The 26,709-nt window shown below is 37.1% G+C and overlaps 1 protein-coding gene across 1 annotated transcript in view; it reads right to left on the bottom strand.

The window, feature by feature from the left end:
- The window catches only part of dennd2b (DENN domain containing 2B), a 419,481-nt gene that overhangs the window by 77,706 nt on the left and 315,066 nt on the right, over positions 1-26,709 (bottom strand). Inside the window, 5 exon segments of the mRNA XM_051923667.1 lie at positions 8,399-8,468; positions 8,567-8,676; positions 17,910-18,094; positions 25,630-25,674; positions 26,430-26,526. Of these exon segments, the coding sequence (XP_051779627.1) occupies positions 8,399-8,468; positions 8,567-8,676; positions 17,910-18,094; positions 25,630-25,674; positions 26,430-26,526 (507 nt within the window).

Here is a 26,709-nt window from a genome sequence, read left to right as displayed (position 1 = left end):
ATTGCTATTTCAACAACAAATCATCATTTGGACAACACTAACATGTTTCACAGTGGTCTAATCTTCAGGCCCATGACTGCTTCCATCTATAATCAGTCAACCCTGTACATTAGTTCCAAGGTAAGGTGTTGGCAAATAATATGCTGTTTCACAAGCCTGTAGAGAAAGTTGTTGCACAAAAAAGACAGTAACAGCCTCAACTTTTAAGCTGATATGTCAATTCAACATATTTTCCAGCAGGCTGCAGTGTAATGGTATAACATTATCACATCTTACACCACTGGCCCACTACCTCCACTGTTCCTCCACATTCAGAAAATGTTCTAAACATAAGACACGGCTATTTTTCTTTGGAACCTACAGTATGTCATTGTGATCAACAAGAATGTCTCTCCAATAAGAAGCATAATATTGGTTAGAAATTCTGAATAGCATGAATTAAAAGTTAAAGACAGATGGAGTCAACTGACTGAGCAAACTGTCAAAATGGGCATGGGGGGGGGGGGAGGGGGGTTAGTCTGTTCTGTATTTTTTAGGCAAAGTTTTTAATGTGTCCACAACTTTACACATTGATGCATGTACCCACTGGAACTCATAGCAAACAGCAAAATGCAACTCTCAATGATAACATTCACAGCTTGACAAGGCAAACAGAGATAAACATCCATCCATCCATCCATTTTCCAAACTGCTGAATCCGAACACAGGGTCACGGGGGTCTGCTGGAGCCAATCCCAGCCAACACAGGGCACAAGGCAGGAACCAATCCCGGGCAGGGTGCCAACCCACCGCAGGACACACACAAACACACCCACACACCAAGCACACGCTAGGGCCAATTTAGAATCACCAATCCACCTAACCTGCATGTCTTGATAAACATAAACATTAATTTTTATAAATTTAGACAAAGAAACAAATTCTCACAATAAATAAAATAAAGCCCAAAATAAAGTCCAATAAGACATTTTTCTTTTATTAAATACTGTTTAGGGCGGCACGGTGGCGCAGTGGGTAGCGTGGCTGCCTTGCAGTAGGGAGACCTGGGTTCGCTTCCCGGGTCCTCCCTGTGTGGAGTTTGCATGTTCTCCCCGTGTCTGCGTGGGTTTCCTTCGGGCGCTCCGGTTTCCTCCCACAGTCCAAAGACATGCAAGTTAGGTGGATTGGCGATTCTAAATTGGCCCTAGTGTGTGCTTGGTGTGTTTGTGTGTGTCCTGCGGTGGGTTGGCACCCTGCCCGGGATTGGTTCCTGCCCTGTGTTGGCTGGGATTGGCTCCAGCAGACCCCTGTGACCCTGTGTTTGGATTCAGCGGGTTAGAAAATGGATGGATAAATACTGTTTAGGAATGCTGTTTTACTAGCACTTTATCACTTGAAGTTTCAATGTCAAACAAAAGGTTTTTCTATCTCTCTTTCCTTTTCACAATTCTTTTTTTTGGAACCATAATACTGAAAATGTTTTAAAAAGACACATGGCAAGATGTCTGAATCATGAATGCCACATAAATCGCAGACTGCAGCAAGGTCTATTTAAAATTACTATGAAGATGATCAGTTGTTAGTACTACTGGCTTACAACTGAAAATCATTTCAGATTCAGCTTTCATAACTCAAAACATCAGCTTCACTGTTGTATATAACATGAAAAAGGGTATTAAATGACAATCTTCAAACACCTGGGAAAGAATGTAGTCTGCTATTTATTTTTAAATTTAAGTTTATTTTCAATAACTATAATTTAAACTGGACAATCACATTAGATAATGGATGAATTGATAATTTAAATTAATCATTTTTGGCAATTGAGTGCTACCCATTAAGCTTCTTCCTCATGTACATATTTTTTATCATAGACTATGACATTACTGCTACAAATTCAAGTGCTTTGGAGAAAGTGAAGTTCTAAAAGTGATGCCAGAAGTACATGCTGAAGCTGAGTTAGGAATTGAGGAAAGAAGAAATGCTATAAAGAGTGCAGGAAAAAAGGCAGAAGGTGACAAGGCAAACCATAAGGAAGCAAAGCAAAATGCCAGAAAATCAGTTGCGAGAGTGCAAGATGGGAGTTGGCTGCCAAATGAGAAAGAGAAATGTGTTCAAGATTGCAAAAACAGATGGCAAAAAAGACAGCCACTGAAAAAGGTCAAGATAATGAAAGCTGCAGACCCAGCTGGAATGCTGATGGAAATGTTGTAGGCAACAGATAGTCCTGCAGCTGAACGGTTCACACACTTGTGCAGCAAGATTGTATGTAATGGGAGGATTGTCAAGGTAACTCTTGTATGCCAATGACCTTGTATTAATGGCAAACAAACTGGAGGTTGGAAATTGGAAGTTCGGTTGGAAGTGAAAGGTATCAAATAAAATTAAAGAAATACCACAGCGATGGTTGGAGGTGTGGGCACAGGAAGTATGAAAGAAGTGGATGCATTTAATTTTGGAGTTTGCAGTATGGTGAGAAGCTCAATTCAATGCATGGTATTTTACAAATGGGTGCATAAAAGATGAGTGGTGTGTAGAAGGTGAGTGCCGCTTTTGTTTGTAGAACATATGTGAGAGGGGTGCAGAATTTTGATGCCTTTAAGAGAAAATTTAGTTGTCAGCAACTGACTTGTTTTGTAAGAAGCAGGTAAATTCTGCAGGTTAGGTGAAATGTTGAGTGAAATGGAGGTATGAGCACAATTTTGTTTTAGTTTCTGATTATGAGTTCGGTTAACATTTGTTTTTTGATATCACTTGTTATTTGACCTCTTCCAACATTTCAAGCTGTAAATTCCAACATGAAATCTCTGTCACTTAAATCTAAATTTTACTCTATTTGAACTATTTTTATTCAGCACAGTCATAACCTAAATTAGTGTCTGAAACTCACTGCTAATTTAATCACTTCCTTTGCAAAATAAATAATTAAACCTTTGAAGCATTATGAAATTTACAATTGGAGAGTGTCCAATTTAATTACACCAGGTACACATTACTAAAAAGAGCCTTTGTGCAAATATTTTGAAAATAAAATGTTACAGAAAGAAAAACATTTATATAATTAAAGGGAAAGGGAAAATCTAAAAAATAAACCCATTACACAGAAAAAAAACAGAAACAGATAAGTAAAACAAACATCCAGTGACATCCTTTCTTCTCTTAGGATAATCTGGCTAACTCAAATGAAACTGCCATTCTGAAGCATGTAGTGGATTTACAAAGGAAAGGAATCTACATTAAGGAAACCCAGATGAGACTATATATGGAACTTACTTTCCTATTGTATCTCCCCTAACATAATGGAAAAAGGCTGAATCTTTATGTCCTTATTAGGTATGAAATTGGTTCAAAAGGCACTGAGTGATTAAATCAAGTATGAGGCGTCTGGTTAAAAAATCACAAAGTGGAATTTAAAGGAATGTCACATGTTGCCAGGTCTTATTCTAAAATATAGGCAGCATTAACTTTAGGCCACAAAAAGGAAAAAAAAAATCATCTGCAACTTTCAGCATCTAAAAAAGACTTTTATGACCCAGCAACTTAATATCATAAAACTGTTCACATACATTACGATACCTGTACTGTGCATGGTAAAGGTATCAAATTAAAGCATCCCCTCAAGAAATTAAAGTTATATCCTTAATTTTGTTCACTGTGATTGTTAGACATAATCAATCAGGAGCTGAAGTACCCTTTCCTTGGGAAGGGTGCACTTAATCAGTCCAGCTTCACTAGGAATGCTTATAAGTAATGTGAGGTGTCAGCAAAAGCACCTCACAGACAAAAGGAGTACAATGAAGTGAGAAAGCCATAATTGCCAGCTTTTTTGGATTTATGATTCATTCATGAATATATCCTGAATAAAATATTTACTTTGCACATGCCTTGGATCTATCTTTGTTGCCTGAAAGCTACCTGCCAGTATCACAAAATTTACTTGCCAAAACAAATACAAAAAAACAATTCTTATACAAGAACATAAGAAAATTAATAAATGAGAGGAGACTATTCAATCCATTAAGCCTGTTTGTTTAGCTAATAGCTAAGCTGCCTCAATATCTCATCCAAATTCTTCTTAAAGGATGTCAAGGTTTCTGGTTCAACTCCATGTCTCAGTAGTTTGTTCCAGATTCACACATCTCTGCGTAAAGATGTTCTTCCTGGCTTCAGTTTTAAATATACTTTCCCTTAATTTCCACTGATGTCCTTGAGTATGTGATTTACACTTAAGCAGAAAGAATGTTGCTCAAAAGCTCTAGTTAGAAGGATTGAGAAAGTGTTCCCTTTAGTAATATCACAAGACCAAACCGGATTTATTAAAGGTAGACACTTGGCTTCCAATCTTTGATGCCTATTTAATATAATATATTAACCCATAAAGTCTGAAAGTCCAAAGATCAAATTACCCTCGGATGCAGAAAAAGCATTTGATATGGTTGAATGGGATTACCTGTTTACCACTTTGCATAAATTTGGGTTTGGCCCAAACATATGTGCATGGATCAAACTACAGTATAGCAGTCCAGAAGCTTCAGTTTATATTAACAGCATTATTTCAGACTACTTCAAACTAGAATGTGATACTAGACAAGGATGCCCCTTGTCACCTCTTCTATTTGCATTTGCCAGTTAGCCATTGGCTGTTTACTTTCAAAATGGAACAGAGATTAAAGTGGTTTTCAGAGAAGGACCTGAACAAAAAATATCACTATATGCCGATTATATGGTACTGTATATATCAAATCCACAAAATTATGTGCCTACAGCTCTAACAGCACTAGCAGAATTTCAAAAGATATCTGGACTTAAAATTAATTTGAACAAAAGTGTTCTCTTTCCAGTGAATTCTCTAGCAAACAACATTGGATTGGATACCTCCCTTTTACCATTGCAGATTAGTTTAAATACCTAGGGGTCAACCTCACAAGCAAATATAAAGCTCTTTATCCACAAAAGTTTGCTTGTATACCCTCTATCTTACTTTAGCTGGAAGAATTAACATTATGAAGATGAATAACCTCCCTAAATTCATTTCAGAGCTTGCTTCCTGAATAAAAGTGTCTCCCATCTTGTATTTATAATTGATATTCCCTTTGCCCATGTGTAGCACTTTACACTTCTTTTTATATTAAACTAAATTTTCCAGGTATTAATCCAGTTCAGAAGGTTGTCCAGGTCTTTTTGAATTTTTTTTTACTTCGTCCTCAGTGTCTGCCAAGCCTCCAATTTTAGTGTCATCTGCACATTTCACAAGTTTACTAACTATACCAGAATTATTGTCATTATTCTAAATCAGAAAAAAGTAATGGTCCAAGGACAGACCCCTTAGGGACTCCACTGATGACCTTGCTCCATATTGTATGGAGCTTTGTCCTTTTATCTGTGTTTTTTTTTTTTTCACGTGCTGGTTAATCAGCTAGTGATTCACATTTGATGCCTGCAGCTTCTAGTTCCAGAATTAGCCTTTGTTGTGGGATTGTATCAAATTGCTTTTTGAAAGTCTAGGTAAATTATGTTGCATGCTTTTTTTTGTCAACTATTCCAGTTTCTTCTTCAAAAAAATCTAAAAGATTGGTGTGGCAGGACCTTCCTCCCATAAGCCCATGCTGCTATGTACAGTAATCCCTCTTTGATTGCGGGGGTTGCATTCCAGAAACCCCGCGAAAGGTGAAAATCCACGAAGTAAAAACCATATGTTTATATGGTTATTTTTATATTGTCATGCGTGGGTCACAGATTTGCACAGAAACACAGGAGGTTGTAGAGAGACAGGAACTTTATTCAAACCCTGCAAACAAACATTTGTCTCTTTTTCAAAAGTTTAAACTGTGCTCCATGACAAGACAGAGATGACAGTTCTGTCTCACAATTAAACGAATGCAAACATATCTACCTCTTCAAAGGAGTGCGCGTCAGGAGCAGAGAATGTCAGAGAGAGAGAGAGAAAAAAGCAAACAAAAATCAATATGGCTGTTTGGCTTTTAAGTTTGCGAAGCACCGCCAGACAAAGCAGCTGCAAGGATGTACAATGTAAAGGTAGTCTTTCAGCATTTTTTAGAGGAGCATCTGTGTCCTCTAGGCCAGTGTGCGAACAGCCCCTCTGCTCACACCCCCTCCATCAGGAGCACAGAATGTCAGAGAGAGAGAGAGAGAGACAGAGAAAAACAAACAATCAAAAATCAATACATGCCCTTCGAGCTTTTAAGTATGCGAAGCACCGTGCGGGAAGCATGTCGCTTGACAAAGCAGCTGCACAGAATGGAGCAACGTGAAGGTAATCTTTCAGCATTTTTAGACGAGCGTTCGTATCGTCTAGGGGTACGAACAGCCCCCCTGCTCACACCCCCTCCGTCAGAAGCAGAGAATGTCAGAGCAAGAGAAAGAGACAGAGAAAAGCAAACAATCAAAAATCAATACGTGCTGCTTGATCTTTTAAGTATGCGAAGCACAGTGCAGGAAGCATATCGCTTGACAAAGCAGCCATATGTAAGCCCAGCAAGAAAGAGAGTAATGTGAAGGTAATCTTTCAGCGTTTATTGAGGAGCGGCCGTATCCTCTAGGGGTGCGAACAGCCCCCGTGCTCACGATATATTTGAGGAGTTTTATTTAATACGTAATACGCGCTCTGGTTGGGTAGCTTCTCTGCCATCTGCCAATAGCGTCCCTTGTATGAAATCAACTGGGCAAACCAACTGAGGATGCATGTACAAGAAATTAAAAGACCCATTGTCCTCAGAAATCCGCGAACCAGCAAAAAATCTGCGATATATATTTAAATATGCTTACATATAAAATCCGCGATAGAGTGAAGCCGCGAAAGTCGAAGCGCGATATAGCGAGGGATTACTGTATATTATTTGTGTTTAGGTAATTTTCTAATTTATTTCTTATTATAGTTTCCATAATTTTGTATGACATAGAAGTAAGACTAATTGGTCTGTAATTACTAGGATCCATTTTGTCTCCCTTCTGGAGTCACATTTACAACTTTCCAATCCTCAGGTACATCTCCTTTCTGAAGTGACTGTCGAAATATGCCTAATAAGGATTTATAAATTACATCTTTCATTTATTTCAATACAATTGGTAAAATCCCATCAGGTACAGGAGTTTTATTAGCCTTCAACAATACTGAGGGTATGAAGCACATTGAACTCTTCTGTTTTAAAATCTATGAACTCAGGGTTTGTTTTTACAGCATGAGGCATTCCAATTATTTCTTCATTAATAAATACATGGGTGAAATATCTGTTCAATTCATTTGCTATTTCCTTCTGATTTCCACATTAGTGTCCCAAAGGTTTCTTAAATTCTCTTTTATCATCTTTTTACTGGAGTCTTACTGAAAAAATTTCTTACTGTTTGTTTTGGCTTCACTAGCAATATTTATTTTGGTTTCTCCTTTGACATTTCAAATGCTTTTTTTGATCTCTTCCTATAGTTTTAGGTATTCCTCTATGTCAGAATTATGTGTCTTTTTAAATTTTCTTGTACAGTGATCTTTTCAGTTCAATGTGTTATCTGTGGGCAAAAAGAATGCCAATTACTAATACTGTACGAGAGACGCAGTTATTTAGAAAGCAACCTCTAAAAAGAATTTAAGGGTTTATGTTGATATAATTTTTTCATCATCTAAGCAATGTGCAGAATGACTTAAAATGTGAATAAAATGTTAGGTTACATTGTAAAAACTGTTGAATAAAAATCATTGGATATTATGCTCAAACTATATAATACACTAGTGAAATTGCACCGGTATGCAGTTCTAGTTCAAACTACAAAAACGTGTAGGGGAGAGAAACAAAGTGCATCCAAGGTTCAAAGGCCATGTCTTACTTTCGACAGGCCACATAAGTTAAATCTTTTTAATCTCAAGCAGTGGCTATGTGGGGTCCTACTTCAGGTCTTCAAAATTCTAAAAGGCATTGACAAAGAGGATCAAGCAGAATTTTTTCAGCTAAATAATGAATTGCATCCATGAGGACTTCAGTAGAAATTCAGAGAAGTGCATTTAATACTGAAGCCAGGAAGCACTGCAAGCCCAAACCACCACACATTATTGTCATTGCTATTATTATTATTACTTATAAGACTGCATAACTGAACAAGGCTTACAAAAATTAGATTACATAGAACACTTATCTACTATTAATTCTACTTCTGTATATGTTTAATGAGTTATTGTGTTCCTTTTCATTTTGCAGCAGTACTCTCAGTTGTTTAATATAGAGGTTTGTATTAGTACTACTACCGCTATTAAACATTTAGAAAAATGCTATATACTTTGTCTAATGATAATAATGACACTCTGAATGGTGTTGGTCATCATAAAATGAAATTGCAATTGTGATCATCAAGCAGTGTCTGGTAAAAAAAAAAAACTTTGATTTCCTTGAATTCATACAAATAATATACTAACCAATAATCGTCTGCAGTATCCAAATCTCCTGCTTCCATCCTCTCCAGTCAACATGAAAGAAAAGGTTTCACTGCATTTAAAAATAGGATACAATTATTAATTTTCTTCAATAAAAAAAACAAAAACTTCAAGAATAATATTAAATTGTCTGCTACTCAATCAGCTCACCTATTGTAATGCGAGACTGGGTTCCAGTCTTTCACATCAGGAAAACAGAATTGTGGAATAGCTTTTAGCCGTTCTTCAGCTTCCCTCATCTGCTTGGTTGGCCTTTCTAACTGTAAGATTAAGCAATAAAGGTTAAAAAGATGTACTGTGAGTGTGACTTGTATCAGTTTAAAAGGTTTTTTAATGATTAAACTAATGATTTATACAATGAATTTTAAAACTGAAACAGCATGTCTAAGATACTTTATTAGTGTCATATGGTAATGCTTTCCACTCACAAGAGTCTGGTTACTGTTATTGGAGTCTTCCTAATTATACTATACTTCCTTCTAACCACTCGGTACCACTTCACACCACTTTTCATGATAGTGTAAAAGTCTTAGGCACTTAAGACAGTTTACAAAAATATTTGTTTTAGATGGTTATTTTATGTGTTCTGGACTAGTGTGTCAATACAAAAGAGCAATATGTTAGAGTTCCAAACATGTCTTTTGTAAAAATCATTGTACTAGATACAGTGGTGTGAAAAACTATTTGCCCCCTTCCTGATTTCTTATTCTTTTGCATGTTTGTCACACAAAATGTTTCTGATCATCAAACACATTTAACCATTAGTCAAATATAACACAAGTGAACACAAAATGCAGTTTTTAAATGATGGTGTTTATTATTTAGGGAGAAAAAAAATCCAAACCTACATGGCCCTGTGTGAAAAAGTAATTGCCCCCTTGTTAAAAAATAACCTAACTGTGGTGTATCACACCTGAGTTCAATTTCCGTAGCCACCCCCAGGCCTGATTACTGCCACACCTGTTTCAATCAAGAAATCACTTAAATAGGAGCTGCCTGACACAGAGAAGTAGACCAAAAGCACCTCAACAGCTAGACATCATGCCAAGATCCAAAGAAATTCAGGAACAAATGAGAACAGAAGTAATTGAGATCTATCAGTCTGGTAAAGGTTATAAAACCATTTCTAAAGCTTTGGGACTCCAGCAAACCACAGTGAGAGCCATTATCCACAAATGGCAAAAACATGGAACAGTGGTGAACCTTCCCAGGAGTGGCCGGCCAACCAAAATTACCCCAAGAGCGCAGAGATGACTCATCCAAGAGGTCACAAAAGACCCCAGGACAATGTCTAAAGAACTGCAGGCCTCACTTGCCTCAATTAAGGTCAGTGTTCACGACTCCACCATAAGAAAGAGACTGGGCAAAAACGGCCTGCATGGCAGATTTCCAAGACGCAAACCACTGTTAAGCAAAAAGAACATTAGGGCTCGTCTCAATTTTGCTAAGAAACATCTCAATGATTGCCAAGACTTTTGGGAAAATACCTTGTGGACTGATGAGTCAAAAGTTGAACTTTTTGGAAGGCAAATGTCCCGTTACATCTGGCGTAAAAGGAACACAGCATTTCAGAAAAAGAACATCATACCAACAGTAAAATATGGTGGTGGTAGTGTGATGGTCTGGGGTTGTTTTGCTGCTTCGGGACCTGGAAGGCTTGCTGTGATAGATGGAACCATGAATTCTACTGTCTACCAAAAAATCCTGAAGGAGAATGTCCGGCCATCTGTTCGTCAACTCAAGCTGAAGCGATCTTGGGTGCTGCAACAGGACAATGACCCAAAACACACCAGCAAATCCACCTCTGAATGGCTGAAGAAAAACAAAATGAAGACTTTGGAGTGGCCTAGTCAAAGTCCTGACCTGAATCCAATTGAGATACTATGGCATGACCTTAAAAAGGTGGTTCATGCTAGAAAACCCTCAAATAAAGCTGAATTACAACAATTTTGCAAAGATGAGTGGGCCAAAATTCCTCCAGAGCGCTGTAAAAGACTCATTGCAAGTTATCGCAAACGCTTGATTGCAGTAATTGCTGCTAAGCGTGGCCCAACCAGTTATTAGGTTCAGGGGGCAATTACTTTTTCACACAGGGCCATGTAGGTTTGGATATTTTTTTCTCCCTAAATAATAAAAACCACCATTTACAAACTGCATTTTGTGTTTACTTGTGTTATATTTGACTAATGGTTAAATGTGTTTGATGATCAGAAACATTTTGTGTGACAAACATGCAAAAGAATAAGAAATCAGGAAGGGGGCAAATAGTTTTTCACACCACTGTATAAAAACATATTTGAAAGTTTCTAAAGAAAAAAGCTAACACAGTGAAAGTAATAGACTTTTCAGTTAAAAACCGTGACATATACCCAGTGCTTGATTAAGCAAATATAACAAACAGGTGCTAATGAAAATTGACATAATGTGTAGGTTGACCCAAAGTGATTAACTGAAAGAGAAACAGCTGTGTAGGGGGAATAAAACTAAGCAAAAGTACAGCCATACTAAAAAGGTGAGTTTGCGGTATATGTGGCCATTTAACCTTCAAATCTTACAACATGGCAAAAGTGTGCACAGTGACAAGACATAAGGTGGTTATTCTGCATCAACAAGGTCTCTCCAAAGCATATTTAGTGGCAGACAGGTGTTTCCAAATGCAATGTTCGAACTCTTCTGCAGAAGCACAAACAACTGGCCAGAAACATAGCCACAAAAAACCCAGTGCAGCAGGTGAAAGATACATCAAACTTCCTTCTCTTCAAAATAAGAAGAGGTCCAGTACCTCTACCAGCTCAGAACTGGAAGAAACCACTGGGACTCTTGTACATTATATATAGTCTGGAGTATTTAGAAGTAGTCTTTATGGAAGAGTTGCGACCAAAAAGCCACTTCTGTGAGGTGGAAATAAGGTCCAATGACTCACCTATGCATGAAAACACAAGTTCTGGGGTGCTGAAAGACAACAGCAGGTGCTCTGGACTGATGGATCAAAACCTGGACTCTTTGGCTCTGCCAGCAGGCTTTAGCCTGCTGAAGGGCTAGAGAAAAGTACATGGATGATTATCTCTAGGCAACATTTTCACAAATACAGGACTGCATTTTCACAAATACAGTTGGTAGTTTGATCACAATTGATGGCCCCCCGACTGCTGAGAAGAGCAGGCATAGTTTTATCCATCATGCAATACCATCAAAGAGTAGTCTGATCTGTCCCAATGTCATTCTGCAGTCTTTCTAATGTCCCCAAAATCATATCCAAAATTAAAAAAAAAAACAAAAAAACTATCTGCTGTGAAAAGAGGAACAGAGAATCCTGTAATAGATGGTATGATTCCCCAAAGAGCCCTGATAACAACATCATCAAGCCAATCTGGGATTACTTGCAGAAACAGAAGCAAGTACGACTGTTAAAGTGTGTCATGGGATTGTGAAGTTCTCCAAGAGGCCTTGAACATCCTTCTACATGACTACCTTCAGAAACTGTATACAAGTGTATCTAACAGAAGTGCTGTTGTTTTAAGGTTGGTAAAACCAAATACTGATTTCATAGGTGTGTTTTCTTTTATTTACTTCACTCTGTAAGAAGTTTTCTGATTAATAAAAACTACTCGTGGCATTATTTTTGAAAACATTCCTGCTTTACAGCATTTTTTTCACAAGTGCCTATGACTTTTGCACAGCACTACATATTTGACAGACCATATTTTCTACTACATATTTTCACAGATCATATTTGCATTCTCAAAAATTTCTAAACAATGTCTTGCTTTCATATCAATTTAATAATAATGTATTTTGTAATGAATAAAAATTAAGCACCCAGAATAAGAAATATTATTATACTAGCCATGTGCGGCCAACTACGTTGCGCGTGTTAAAGTTGTCTGTGAAAGGCTACCTGTTTAAACGCGGCTGCCAGTCATGAACTGGGCCCTTTTGTTGCACAGCATTATGATTTTTTATAAGTGAAACAAAATTACAAAAAAAAACCCTTGAACATTGATTCGATAGGAACGGCCTACTCGGAATCACTGTCCGAATAGTAATTATGTGGTGGTGGAGAAGCATTTCTGCTTCTCTCCGTTCACAGTCCGTCTCGTTTTCATGACGCTGTCGTTTCCTCTCACGATCTCTTCTCAACCTTTCTCTAATCTCGCAGGTTGCTTTGTGGCAATCCAAAGAGTAAGGAAGAACCAATGCTTCTTTCTTGAACTCCAAATGCCGACTGATGGAAAATCACAGAAGTGTGCCCGACTTATATACTCTGACAGCTGACTCCAAGAAGTGGGTGAACATTCGATTTGGACGAAGTGCTGCCAACGACAGTCGATAGAAACACAAAAAACCACAGTCTCAACAATGAAGCAGGTGTCGATGCCAGATCTAAACACAAAGCACGGTGTCGACGCCAGATCTAAACACAAAGAGTGCTATCGACAGTGTTTGTAAACAAAAGTAACAACCAGGTGTTGTGTATTCAGCCAGTACAAACAGCACGTAGTCTCCTTTAGTTCAATCTTCTTTAATCACCACACTCCAACCTCATCAAATGATCCTCCCCCTCACTTCCTCTCCTCCTCCATCACTACTGCCCTCTACTGAACACACCAGGAACACCACACAAGGCAGTGAATTCGCGGACAAACAAAGATCAAGATCTAAATGAAGATTATATATAAAGATTAGTTAATTTAAAGCACAACAATTTGTTTAGTTTGAATGTCTGTGTTTTGAGGTGTGACCGGAGTACTACGGTCTTCAGTAGTATAAGCCTGGAGGAGATTCTTAATGCAATGCCTGCAGCTATGTTTTAGCTGTCTCTCTACTGCCATCTAGTGCTTCTTCTTCTAATTCATTCGCGGACAAACAAAGATCAAGATCCAAATGAAGATTATATATAGAGATTATATTTAGTGCATGATATTTAGGGTGTCATTAATAATTAACTTGACTTAAACTAGCTCAGCAAAATTTATAAAATAATTATTATATACCTCTTGATGCAGTGTATACAATAAAAATAGGTTCACAATGAATGAAAATTATCATTGCAACTAATCTGTTATTCAGATGCTGACTTGTACTTTGTACTGAAATCCGTATTTACTTAGTCATCTTCTTTAGTATTTTTCTGCATTTGTACATTTATTGTATATTGTTTGTTTTATGGCACATTTTCCTCTTTAAAATACCTGCTTGAAGTTCTCAGTCCAACACATTTTTAGTATTGTTTACTTCTCTAATAAAAAGCCTAGAAATAACAAGTTCTGCAGAGAGGTAGGTAATTAATTGTCTGTCTAAATCAATAAATGCACTATATGTAAACAGGTGATTAAGAGATTGGATGCATTTTCCCCCACAAACATAATTTTGTCACTTCAATGTAATTCTGGTTATGTGGGAAAATAAGTATCATAATTAGGCAAGGAAGGCAATAACAATCAACACTATGAAAATGAAGGGTGAAACCCAGTCACTGCTATTCTCTTACAAAGACACTAGACCCCTCATTAAAGGCTACTTCCCTAGGTGTCAACTATTCACCCTAAGAATTGCTTGTCCTGACAAATCTTTCAGTTCTTATTGTCTCAGCATGTGCTGCAGCCACTAAAAAGCATCATTCTATAAAGTTCTTGTATTCCACATCCTAAGAGAAGGCAACTAAATGCTAATTTTATATTCATTTTACTTTAATGCAACCATTGCTTGAGTTTAATTTTGACTTTAATGACTACAGTGATCCCTCGCTATATCGCGCTTCGCCTTTCGCGGCTTCACTCTATCGCGGATTTTATATGTAAGCATATTTGAATATATATCGCGGATTTTTTGCTGGTTCGCGGATTTCTGCGGACAATGGGTCTTTTAATTTCTGGTACATGCTTCCTCAGTTGGTTTGCCCAGTTGATTTCATACAAGGGACGCTATTGGCAGATGGCTGAGAAGCTACCCAGCTTACTTTTCTCTCTCTCTTTCTCTCTCTCTCTTGTGCTGACTTTTTCTGATCCTGACGTAGGGGGATTGAGCAGGGGGGCTGTTCGCACACCTAGACGATACGGACGCTCGTCTAAAAATGCTGAAAGATTATCTTCACGTTGGCTACCTTCTGTGCAGCTGCTTCGTGAAGTGACATGCTGCACGGTGCTTCCCATACTTAAAAGCACGAAGGGCACGTATTGATTTTTTTATCTGTCTCTCTCTCTGCTCCTGACGGAGGGGGTGTGAGCTGCCGCCTTCAACAGCTTTGTGCCGCGGTGCTTCGCATACTTAAAAGCCAAACAGCCCTATTGATTTGTTTGCTCCTTTGAAGAGGAAGATATGTTTGCATTCTTTTAATTGTGAGACTGAACTGTCATCTCTGTCTTGTCATGGAGCACAGTTTAAACTTTTGAAAAAGAGACACATGTTTGTTTGCAGTGTTTGAATAACGTTCCTGTCTCTCTACAACCTCCTGTGTTTTCTGCGCAAATCTGTGACCCAAGCATGACAATATAAAAATAACCATATAAACATATGGTTTCTACTTCGCGGATTTTCTTATTTCGCGGGTGGCTCTGGAACGCAACCCCCGCGATGGAGGAGGGATTACTGTACATGAAAGTTTTTAAAACAAGCAAACCTGGAAAATTGAAACAGGTCTATTTTTTACATAGAGCCTTGTGTTTGTAAAGTAAGAAAGAGTAAATGCATCTGTTCACAGAAAATGTCAAATGTACAGCAGCTATTAAAGTCATTTTAGACATTTTAAAATTTCTTAAAATGTATGCAATTTTTCTAAACAGAGCAATTGCTGGAATCCAAAAATGAAGATTCAGTAAGACATGGAGATTCCTTTAGTTACATATCCTTTAAGTGTTTAAACCAGGCAATTCATGGGAACAGTGACCATAATAGTTGGTTCCCAATCAAGGGCTTTTCATGTTAGTTTTTTATATTTGCATCATTTATACAGCCTTTTATTTCAAGGCCTTCTGTTATTTTACTTGACTTTTGACATCCATATTTAAAAAGCATTTCATTTTTTTCAAATTTTTTTAACCACATAACACAACATTCTCAAACCCACTTAATCCAGATCAGGTTTGCAGGACCCTGGAAACCTTCCTGGCTTCATGAGGCACAAGACAGCAATCAGACCGAGACAGGAGGCCAGTTAATCACTATGCTAACTCACACACAAATACAAACTCACACTGGTTCATTTTTCAAGGGAAAGTACAATCCTGTAAGTTTTCTTCTTGAACCACATGATTTCTTTTTATCCGAAAATTCAAGTTCCATTTATTTTCTTGTGTACAAATTGTAATGAAATTGTTATAGTTCCTAACTGGGCTCGTGCACTTTGTGATAAGAGGGCTAGGCATCCATGCCCACTGCAATTTTATGATTTCTGCATGATTAAACATGAAAACCTTGATGAGCAGGCCTCCATCATCCGTAAGTGGAAGAAGTTCGAAACCACCAGGACTCTTCCTAGAGCTGGCCGGCTATCTAAACTGAGCGATCGGGGGAGAAGGGCCTTAGTCAGGGAGGTGACCAAGAACCCGATGGTCACTCTGTCAGAGCTCCAGAGGTCCTCTGTGGAGAGAGGAGAACCTTCCAGAAGGACAACCATCTGCAGCAATCCACCAATCAGGCCTGTATGGTAGAGTGGCCAGACGGAAGCCACTCCTTAGTAAAAGGCACATGGCAGCCCGCCTGGAGTTTGCCAAAAGGCACCTGAAGGACCTGAAAACCTGCTCCAGAGCGCTCTTGACCTCAGACTGAGGCGACGGTTCGTCTTTCAGCAGGACAACGACCCTAAGCACACAGCCAAGATATCAAAGTAGTGGCTTCAGGACAACTCTGTGAATGTCCTTGAGTGGCCCAGCCAGAGCCCATACTTGAATCTGATTGAACATCTCTGGAGAGATCTTAAAATGGCTGTGCACCGACGCTTCCCATCCAACCTGATGGAGCTTGAGAGGTGCTGCAAAGAGAAATGGGAGAAACTGGCCAAGGATAGGTGTGCCAAGCTTGTGGCATCATATTCAAAAAGACTTGAGGCTGTAATTGCTGCCAAAGGTGCATCGAAAAAATATTGAGCAAAGGCTGTGAATACTTATGTACATGTGATTTCTCAGTTTTTTTATTTTTAATAAATTTGCAAAAACCTCAAGTAAACTTTTTTCACGTTGTCATTATGGGGTGTTGTGTGTAGAATTCTGAGGAAAAAAATGAATTTAATCCATTTTGGAATAAGGCTGTAACATAACAAAATGTGGAAAAAGTGATGCGCTGTGAATACTTTCCAGATGCACTGTACTTCTTGTCTTTCTCGTAGATTAAAACCGAGCATTATATAATGCTCTGCTTTGATACAATGAAGAACCTTTAATTTAAATACAAAATTAAAGGGACATGTAACAGTGAAGTCATCTTCATATAAATTGCATAAGAAGAGTAGACCACTAGTTCAATAATTAGTTAATAGACAGATATGGTTGGGATCTATTTATGTTAATCAGTTTAAAATACTTCCCTCTTTGTTTTAAACAAATCTGTGTGGTTATGTGTACTCATCATGCAATTAGTAATTTTGTAAAGTTTGTATTTGCATTTTACTTTAGAACTTGTGCCTGCACTCAGTGGAGAGAACTATACGAAAATCGGCTTAATTGAAATAATTTCAACTAGTCTAGTATTGAACTGGTGGAAAAATTCAGATCCCAGGATTAACACTAAGTTATATGAAAATGGCTGTATTGTTTCATGCTGCAATTTTTAAGCATTCCTTTCAAAGACAACTTTTCACTATTAAAAGATTGACTGTTCCCCTAGAATATTAAAAGCTATGTAGGTTTCTACGAGTTGGCACGGAGTGGGTAATAATTAAATAAAGAAAAACTGTGATTTGCACATTTTATTACTATACAGGTTGAGAGATAAACAGCTAAAAATGCTGACTTTAGCAGTTGTCTGTAATTATGTGATGAATATGAACAGTGTAAGTGAACAAGTAGTATAGAAGCAGAGTAAGGTGTAAGTAAGGTAAGCTGAAGTGTTTTCTAATGTTTAAAATTAAGTTATATCTTTCAATATACTGTACTCATGTTTATATTGGTGCTGGAAAGTGGCAACACCTTGCATGTTGATCAGAGTATGGGCATGAATGTGAAGCAAAAAACAGAGAAATGCTGAGTAAATAGATGTATTGTTATGGAGGTGGAGATGAATTGAAGAAGGAAGCCAAAAAAACATTAATTAAATTGGTGGTCGATGTTATGTTTATCTCATTTCTCTGGGCTGCAAAATATAAAGCAAAGGAATCAAACCTAGGTAACTTGACTCAACCAGTGGCTACTGTACTAATACTATTACCGGTACTTGTTCTTTTACTGTTATTGCCTGAAATAATGAATAAGAGTATAGCAAATTTCCTGACCTCCAAAATATTGTGAGATTAAAATGACCAGATTTTAATTAAATGAGATAATTAGTCACATGCAGCCACCTTAGGAAACTGGTAGGAGACTTCAGGGATATAGGTGTTCTTGGAAGGTTTCCTTCTCAGCGATACCACCACAAAGTACTCAAACAGCTCCCTTTCCTGCCACTCAATCAACTCTAACTCCAGAGTCCGATAACTGGGAGCCCGTTTCAGCATGGACTGCAGATGCACCAAACGCTGTGTATGAGCTGCAGAAAACAAAATAGAACCACATGATTATTTGGTGATACCTTATTGCACATACAGTATCAGGATACAGTGACATGGCAATATGCTGCTGTAGTCTTCTGGAACATAATCAAAAATACAGTTATTCTTTTAATTTATAAGTTTTTTATTAGTTTATTTTGTTGTTTCCTAGGAATAAAGTAACATGGCTAAAATGAAAAAATAAAGCTGTAAAAATACATCATAAAATCTAAACCTTCCAACAAAAGCACTTCTAAATGCTGGAAATTGTTTTCTGATTAATTTAAAGCTACAAATTTAGGTTGAATTGCTAAGATGTAAAACTTTTGGAACCTTCAGAAACATTAGAGATCTGTAAAAAAGGCATGGACATATGGAACAGTGCTGCAACTCTATAAAAAACACACACAAAATTTTGCAAGTCTCTCAGCTGTCATTAACAAGAGAAGTAATCATCTTGTCTCATATATACTCTGTTGTCTCATATCTTTTGTCTCACAAAATCCAGTAGTCTGAATCCCTGTATTCATTCAGTAAGTCATGCAGTCCAAACAGAGTTTTACGTAAAAATACAAATCTAGACAGATTTTTTTCCCCACAGTTTGTACCTTTTCATCTTCAGGAACCGTGTACTGCAACATCAAATATACATATGAGGTAAAGTAATTTATTCAGCAGTTAGCTCAAAATCGATTTTCTCTATGAATTACCAACAGAAAGAAACCTTACAGTAAAAAAATACATCTTAACTACCCAAGGCTACAAAATAAAATAAATATTGATGGATATGTTAGTATACATTAAAAGAAGATGCAAACTGCATTAAATAAGTAATTTCACTATAATAGCAAATACAAATAATTAGACCAGATAATAAGAATAAAAATAATTAAAATAATTGCAATTTCTAATGTTCACCTAAAAAGAATTAATATCCTGCCCTGGGTCATATGAATACCGGAGCAATAAGAATAATAAGATAAAAAACACATAAATTAAATCAAAGATACAGTAGATGAATGCTCATAAAACCAAACTTCAGCAAGCTTTTATACTGTTTTTAGAGTTACGTATCTTCATTGTAAAATCCTTAATGATTTTTTTCTCTGTTATAAACACGTGCCAATTGCTTGACAACCATATTGCCACAAGCTATCTGGAAAAGTTTCTTGAGAATTATGATATAGCAGAACAAAATGCCTTCTTTGCAAATGATAAAGCTCGAATGGTGGAAATGTTAATTTCCTAGAATAAGCATTATTATTACGGTACAAAGTTTGAGAATAAGGCAAAAAGACACTAAGAACAACAATGAATGACCATGAAAAAATAACTGCGTACCTCCGCCCCGGGGAGAACAACTAAACCCTGGGCCGTAGCACAATCAGAATACCGCTAGAGAAAAGCAGTTCGTTACTAAAATCGTTCAAGGTAACGTGACCAACACTCGTCCTTATTTTTGAAACCCTAATAACATGCCCCAGATCAGCATAAGACAATAAGCACTAAAGCAATGAAAGGAAAAAAAAGAGACATATTTACATAATTACAGAAAAAATAGTAATTCCCCCAACAAACAAGTACATAGCAAAAATCAAAAACAACCTTCCACAGATTAGGGTGGGAGATGTTCTTGCCTGAGTTAGCCCGGTTTCCCAAATTGAATCATTGTCTTTACAGTTCCCGAGCAAGGTGTAATGTTGGAAGCCTCAAAGCGTACGCCGGCAGCCAAGCCAATAACAAAAAATGTTCTGTTCTACCAGTCCCAAAAGGTCAATTGCCCAGGTGAAACCAAAAAAAAGTTAGTCTTCAGAGACACTTATCTCTTGTATCGCCGAGGAAAATAAAACCTTCCAGCAGGTACATTCTTGGCACTAACTTGTTGCTTCTCCTTGCTCCACCTCTCAATGTCTCTCTCTCTCTTTCTCTCCCCCTTCTTTTCCGGTTAAAGAGTCTTCAGCCCCAACTGTCCTGTCCATATTGTGTCCTCCCCTTTTCCCCATTTTTGGTGAACTCTCAGTAACCTACATCTAGATGTACACCCTAAGGAGACGCAAACTGACAACGAGACAATACCACATGTGGCACCCACTACAACTGTTAGGCACTATAGCATACCTAAAAACTAGTCAATAAGTCAAAGTCACTTAATTCATCTGTGTATTCTATTAGTATCTTTTCTGTAAAAATATAACCAAGAGGAATATTTTTCATCATTTTTATATTAGACAACATACAGTATATCTAACTCAATAAATATATGGTTATTGATTTTATATTTAAAGCAGCCTTCCTGTTAATACTAGTGCAGTGGTTAACACAGCATCACAGAACCAGAGTTCTGGGTTCTAACCATGTGCTGTCCATGTTTGCATGCTTTCCCTTGCCTGCTTGGGCTGATCAGTGGATACTCTGGTTTTCTTCCCACATCACCACATGTATGTTGGTTAGGTTAGCCGGTGATTCTAAACTTGCTTCAAGTGCGTGTTTTTGAAGATTGCCAATATGACCTATCCAGTTTTGGTTCCTTGCCACTCAGACGCAAACAGGTTAGTTTGCAGTCTTCTGTGACCCTGAATTGGATAAGCAGGCATACATTATATGATGTTATTCCTGTTAATGCTTTTAGGCCAGCAAGAGGTTATTCATTTTGAAACACTGCATTTTATTTTGATTATTTTATAATGGTTATTTTATGGTACTTACAACTAGAGATTAAAGTTGTAAATTAAATTCTACAAATAGAAATATAATCATGTCAAAATTTCTGTGATGAATCATTGTTTATTTTATTATATTTTAGTATGTTAGTCAATAAACAGAATAGTACTTAATGTTAAAATGCAAGCAAATATGACTGACTCTTTACGATTATACACTAAACAAGAAAGTAATACTGCCTCTTATATGTTTTAACTAAAGGATAAACCTGCAGATCTGCACTGGGCATCCATCCATCCATTAACCAACCCGCTATATCCTAACTACAGGGTCACGGGGGTCTGCGGGAGCCAATCCCAGCCAACACAGGGTGCAAGGCAGGAAACAAACCCCGGGCAGGGCACCAGCCCACCACAGTGCACTGGGCATTGAGACCATATCTCATATTAACCTACTTGCTTGCCTGTCTTCTTATAAGAGATAACCAAAGTCCCAATAGAATGTGGTCAGCCCTCCATATCCACAGGTTCCTCCATTGGACTTCCTCAAACTGTTGCTCAAAGCCAATCAAAAATTAATCCATCCATCAGCTTGCAGACACCTGGCTAAGGCACCGGCTTTAAGCTTACGTAGAGTTCTCTATACACATGTGCATGTCCAAAAATTTGTGAAGGTTAGAAATGGCTTAGACACACACAGACTGCCTGCAGGTAATCAGTACACTGTAAATTAAATAGTAATGTTTCAACCAACGGAAATTGTATTAGCAACAGGGACACATGCATTTACAGCAGCAAGTGCTGCCCCACATTTCTTTAAATAAAAGTCATTCAGTTGGCAAGCCTGTCTATAAGGAAATATGAGGCCGTTGGCATCACATTGCGTGCACCCTTAGTTTTTGTGAAAAAATATCCCCTTAAAACCAATTATGTGGCCAAATCAATCTCTGAAAGGCTGTGACGGAGCATAAAATGCTAATTGTCGATGAGAAAATTTAAATCTTAGATCTTTGCAAAAGTTGCATGTCACTTGCCAGTCATTATTTCCCAAACAATACAGTATTACAACTATTTACATAGCATTTACATTGTATTAGGTATTAAAAGTAATATAGAGATTATTTAAAGTATATGGGAGGATATGCATAGGATATATGCAAATACTACGCCATTTTATACAAGGGACGTCAGCATCTGCATTTATTGAACTAAGAGTTTTACTACTTTTACTTGGAACTTTGAAGGAGACAGAAAAAAACAGACTGACTATTAATTAAAATGAGACTACATCTTGTGCACAACCCTTTGATAAGAAACAATTTCAGTAACTCAAAAGTGTCTCAAAAGGCTGATATGGTAGAATGCTGGGTTCTCTGCAATTTAATCTGGAGTGCCTACTTTGTACTCAGCAAGGGCATCAGTTCAGTTGTGTAAAATTTCAGCAAGGATTTAAGTTTTATTTCACAGTCCAAAAACATAATGTCATAAGAAATGTAAATAAGCAGAGGCCAACAACCCACAGAGGGTCATCCAGTACTGCCCATATTAGGTCCCAATATGTGATGCTACCTTAAGAGATCATGAGAAGTAAAATATTGATTTCTTTGAGAACACCTCTGAAGTCAATGACAAACAGACTTATGTCCTTGAGGTTAAATATAAAGCACAAGTCAAACCTCTTCCTAAAGGTTTCTACTACCAAAATTTGTTTTGGCAGTAAATACTGACATAATCTTCTATAGAAAAAGTAAATGTGTCTGTGCATGCCTCATGTCAGACTATCATCTCATTAAGCCTGAATTTCTACTTTATGTCCCTTTGACCCTAATAAAATAAAATCTGTAAACTAAAAAGATGGAATGGATCAGTTAACTCTTTTTTATTATTGTGCAGAAATATTTCACATTTATCCCATAGTTGACAGAAAATTTATATAGAATGTAAATAATTATACTAAACTAAACTTCATATGAATAAGAAGGAGGAACATTGTTATTCTAGATTAGTTAACAGAAGAAAACAAAAAGTTGAATATACCCCAAACTCTTTTAACACTATCCTAAAATGCTTTACAATAACTCTACATATTTTCACACTGCTGCTGAGCAAATCAAAAGCATTGCTCAATGACAAACACGAGGATGAACATTTGTGCTTTGGCCCCCATCATCCTACCTGGTGTATCGAATAAAAATACATTCACATTGGCACACATTCTCATATTATTGTACTACACAAACATAAAAGTCAAGCCAATAGGACTTTCAGCATGACGGATTAATTTCACTTAAATGAGCATGAGGCAGTTTTAGTTACACTGCACCCAGTGCCGGTGCTAGGTTATTTTGTGCCCTAGGCCAAGCTTATTAGTGTGTCCAGGATCGATTTGGCTGCTCCATGCTGCTCATACCCTGGGCTGAGTCAGCTTTACTCCATCTTCTGCTCTACGAATGACAAAGATGATGGAATCTGGCAACAACAGCTAGATACATTCACTTTCTTAAGCTATCATCAGCACCAAGGTTATTATAGTTAACGAAAACTAAAATCAAAACTGAAACTATTATTAAAAAAACATTTTTATAAACTGAAATAAAATAATTAACAAAACCGAAATGAAAAACTAAAACTAAATAAAACTATTAAAGTAGCTGGAAAGACTAACTGAAATAAAATAATAATTTACTAAAATATTTTTAGTTTTCATTTTTGAATGAATATTCTTGCTGTTAGTCTTTAACCTTTGTAAGTTTTCTCTAAAACAGAAAGTCATCCACCACGAGCCTGTTCACATAGCATTTGTGGTGACAGAGCAAGCTGAATGCGGGTGCGTAAATCGTGAGGCATAGAAAGCGATTTATGTGCCGCCTTTCTTTGTGCTAGTTGTATATCAAGATGTAATTCAAATGGCTGAAATCAGAATGTGCTGGTCAACAAAACATTTACCATATGGACAGAAAAATCACGAGTGAGTAACGTTTCAGTTTATTTCTCAGGTGTCTGCTTTTTGTTGACAGCAACATCGTTTAACAACAAAGCGATACATACAAAGGTAGAGAGTCTGACAAGTGATGAAAAACTAAACATACTAATGGGTTTTTGTATTTATTCCATATTTATTAATTTATCTTTTTTAGTTCATATTCACAACTCAAAATACCTGATATTGTGAAAGTAATCCATTAGCAGAATTATATTTTAAAATATTTGTCTCCCTTTTTTCAGTGTTTTTCTCTCTCTCTCTCAAAATATCATATTCTTTTTTTTCTTAATATCAGCCTTATCATACATATTGCATACCAGGGATTTTTCCTGCCTTGCATCCAAACCTGCTGCAGTAGGCTCCAGGTTTCCTGCAGTCCTACTCTGGATAAACAAGTTTAGATAATGTATATGCTGTTCTTAATCTCAGACGCTGTCTCTGTTGTTTTATGCCTGTCCGTACTCCTATTACCTGCTCTTGTTCTGCTCATTATGGGTTTACTGTCCTTTATGGTGGTCTATTCAAGACTCACTGCCCCTAACCTTGACACTACATGCTTGTTGTTCTTTGTTTCCCTCAATACAGCTAGGTGGGGTCTGCACACTCATTCAAGTCTAAGAGCCCTGTTCTTTCTATTTTCATGAGAAAATATTTTAAAAACTATAAAATTGTGTGAAATTGATCATATTCAGTGTCTAGTCTTGATTATGCTTGTTTTTATCAGACAAAAACAAAACCAGATAGTAAACCAGGCAGTGTAGTAAGCTTCCACTAACATTAAACTCGTATCCAAATCTGTTAAGTGTACAATTCTGTCTGATTGTGACACAAAACTAACTCTGTAGGGGCTCCATGCCATAATTACTAAAACTAAAACTGAAACTAATATATATAAAAATAAAATAGAAATGTCTTTGTGAAATAAAAACTAAACTAAAACTAAAAATACACAATGAAGGAAAACTATTTTATTAATGAGGCAGGGTGATTTACTACCATGGTCCCCTTCCATGTACAAATTTTTGTTTTTTTAATTTTCATTCAAAGGTTGAACTAAGGTACAAAATGTCAAAAGCATAATAATGTCAATATTTTAAAATTTCACTTTCTACTAAAAATCAAAGCAGCTAAGCCTGTAATGTAGATTAAAATGTAAGATTATATTAGTATTTCTGTGTATTAGCCAGGTATTAAAATTAAAGTTAAATGATGGCTGAGAGGCAGCACACTATGTAGAATTTGTACATTCTCACTGTAATTCCAGTTTCCTCCAAAATCTCAGAAATGTATATGTTAAGTTAACTAACAGCTTTGAAATGACCTGGTGTGTGTGATGATAGGAGTATGCATGAGTATACTCTATGATTGGCATCCTATCCAGAGTTGATTCCTAACTTATACTTGCTGCTGAAATATGCTCTACCTCCTCCCAACCCTGCCATGATGGAGTGAAGTGACATTAAATCAGCATGCTGCTAGTTCTGTTGACTTGACTTGTATGTCAATGTACTAATGTGAATGTGTGTCTATGTAAGAATATTTTTCTTGGATACATTGAGCAGTATGATCTAGTGTCGAAATGTTTAGAATTTTAAGCACAGAGGTCCATCCTTGTGTTTTTCATTAAACAATGCAGTTGAGCTCAGCACTAAGTTTGAAAATGGGTAGAGTTTATGTACAGTATTTTAGGATAGTGTTGATGTTAATAGAGGCTGGTGTACATTCAACATTTATCTTGTTTGTGTAAATTAATCTAGAATAACAATGTTCCTCCTTCTCATTGCATTTTTCCCACATAGATCACTGGAGTTAATATGAAGTTTAGTTTAGTAGAAGTATCTAAATTTTATATACATATAGCAAAATGTGGATTCATCATTTGACCTCTTACCTTTGAATCTGTCATCTGAGTCACTCTCACTCTCACTGTTCTCATCTGCAAAACACATAATCACAGAAAAAAAAAGTTGTATGTCAGCTTTAATGAAATCTAGTCATTTTTCTGCATAGTGTCTGAAACCATACTTGAATAGCCAGTCAGTCATTATCCAACCCGCTATATCCTAACTACAGGGTCAGAGGGGTCTGCTGGAGCCAATCCCAGCCAACACAGGACGCAAGGCAGGAACAAATCCCCAGTCAGGGCACCAGCCCACCGCAGGGCACACACACACACACCAGGGACAATTTAGGATTGCCAAAGCACCCAGAGGAAACCCACGCAGACAGGGGGAGAACATGCAAACTCCACACAGGGAGGACCCGGGAAGCGAACCCAGGTCTCCTTACTGCAAGGTAGCAGCACTTACCACTGCGCCACTGTGCCGTCCTCCATACTTGAACATTTAAACAAAATAGCACATTTGAGTTATCTGCTAGGAAATGATTGCAACCCTTAATTTACCAGATGTGACCTCACAACTATGCCTCCTACACATGTTAGCTGTTAATCAGTGTCAATATTTATGAAAATAACAGAAACTCTTTTTAAATTTTTCATCATGTTATATTTAAGAATCTTCAAATGACAAATGTGATTTTGTCCTCATTTGTTCTGAACATATATAAAGTTACAAATATCTATTAAAAATATGTACCAGATGGTGCTGCCATTACCACAATTAACCAATCATTGCTTAAGTCTTGCCAAGCTAGAATTATTAAAAAGAGTCATATACATTTTTAAAATACCTCTCAAAGATGAGGTCTCTACATTTGACACTGTAAGTTTCTTCAGCCTCTTTTTTCCTCTTTTTGCACAATAAATGGAATTTATCCTGCGAACAAGCTACAACAAAAGATATTGTCTTAGAGGCAAGCAACACATTCCACAACCAGGAAGAAAAATATCAGAAAAGAACATTCTTAACACTATCACTTTTGTTTTCTAGAGTACATATAGAGTACAGTCTGAAATTATGACCAATACAGGCACACAATACAAGAAAACAAACTGAATATTAAAATGCAC

Source organism: Erpetoichthys calabaricus, chromosome 2 (assembly GCF_900747795.2).
Source record: "Erpetoichthys calabaricus chromosome 2, fErpCal1.3, whole genome shotgun sequence".
NCBI lineage: Eukaryota > Metazoa > Chordata > Cladistia > Polypteriformes > Polypteridae > Erpetoichthys > Erpetoichthys calabaricus.
This window is presented reverse-complemented; position numbering and strand designations above follow the sequence as displayed.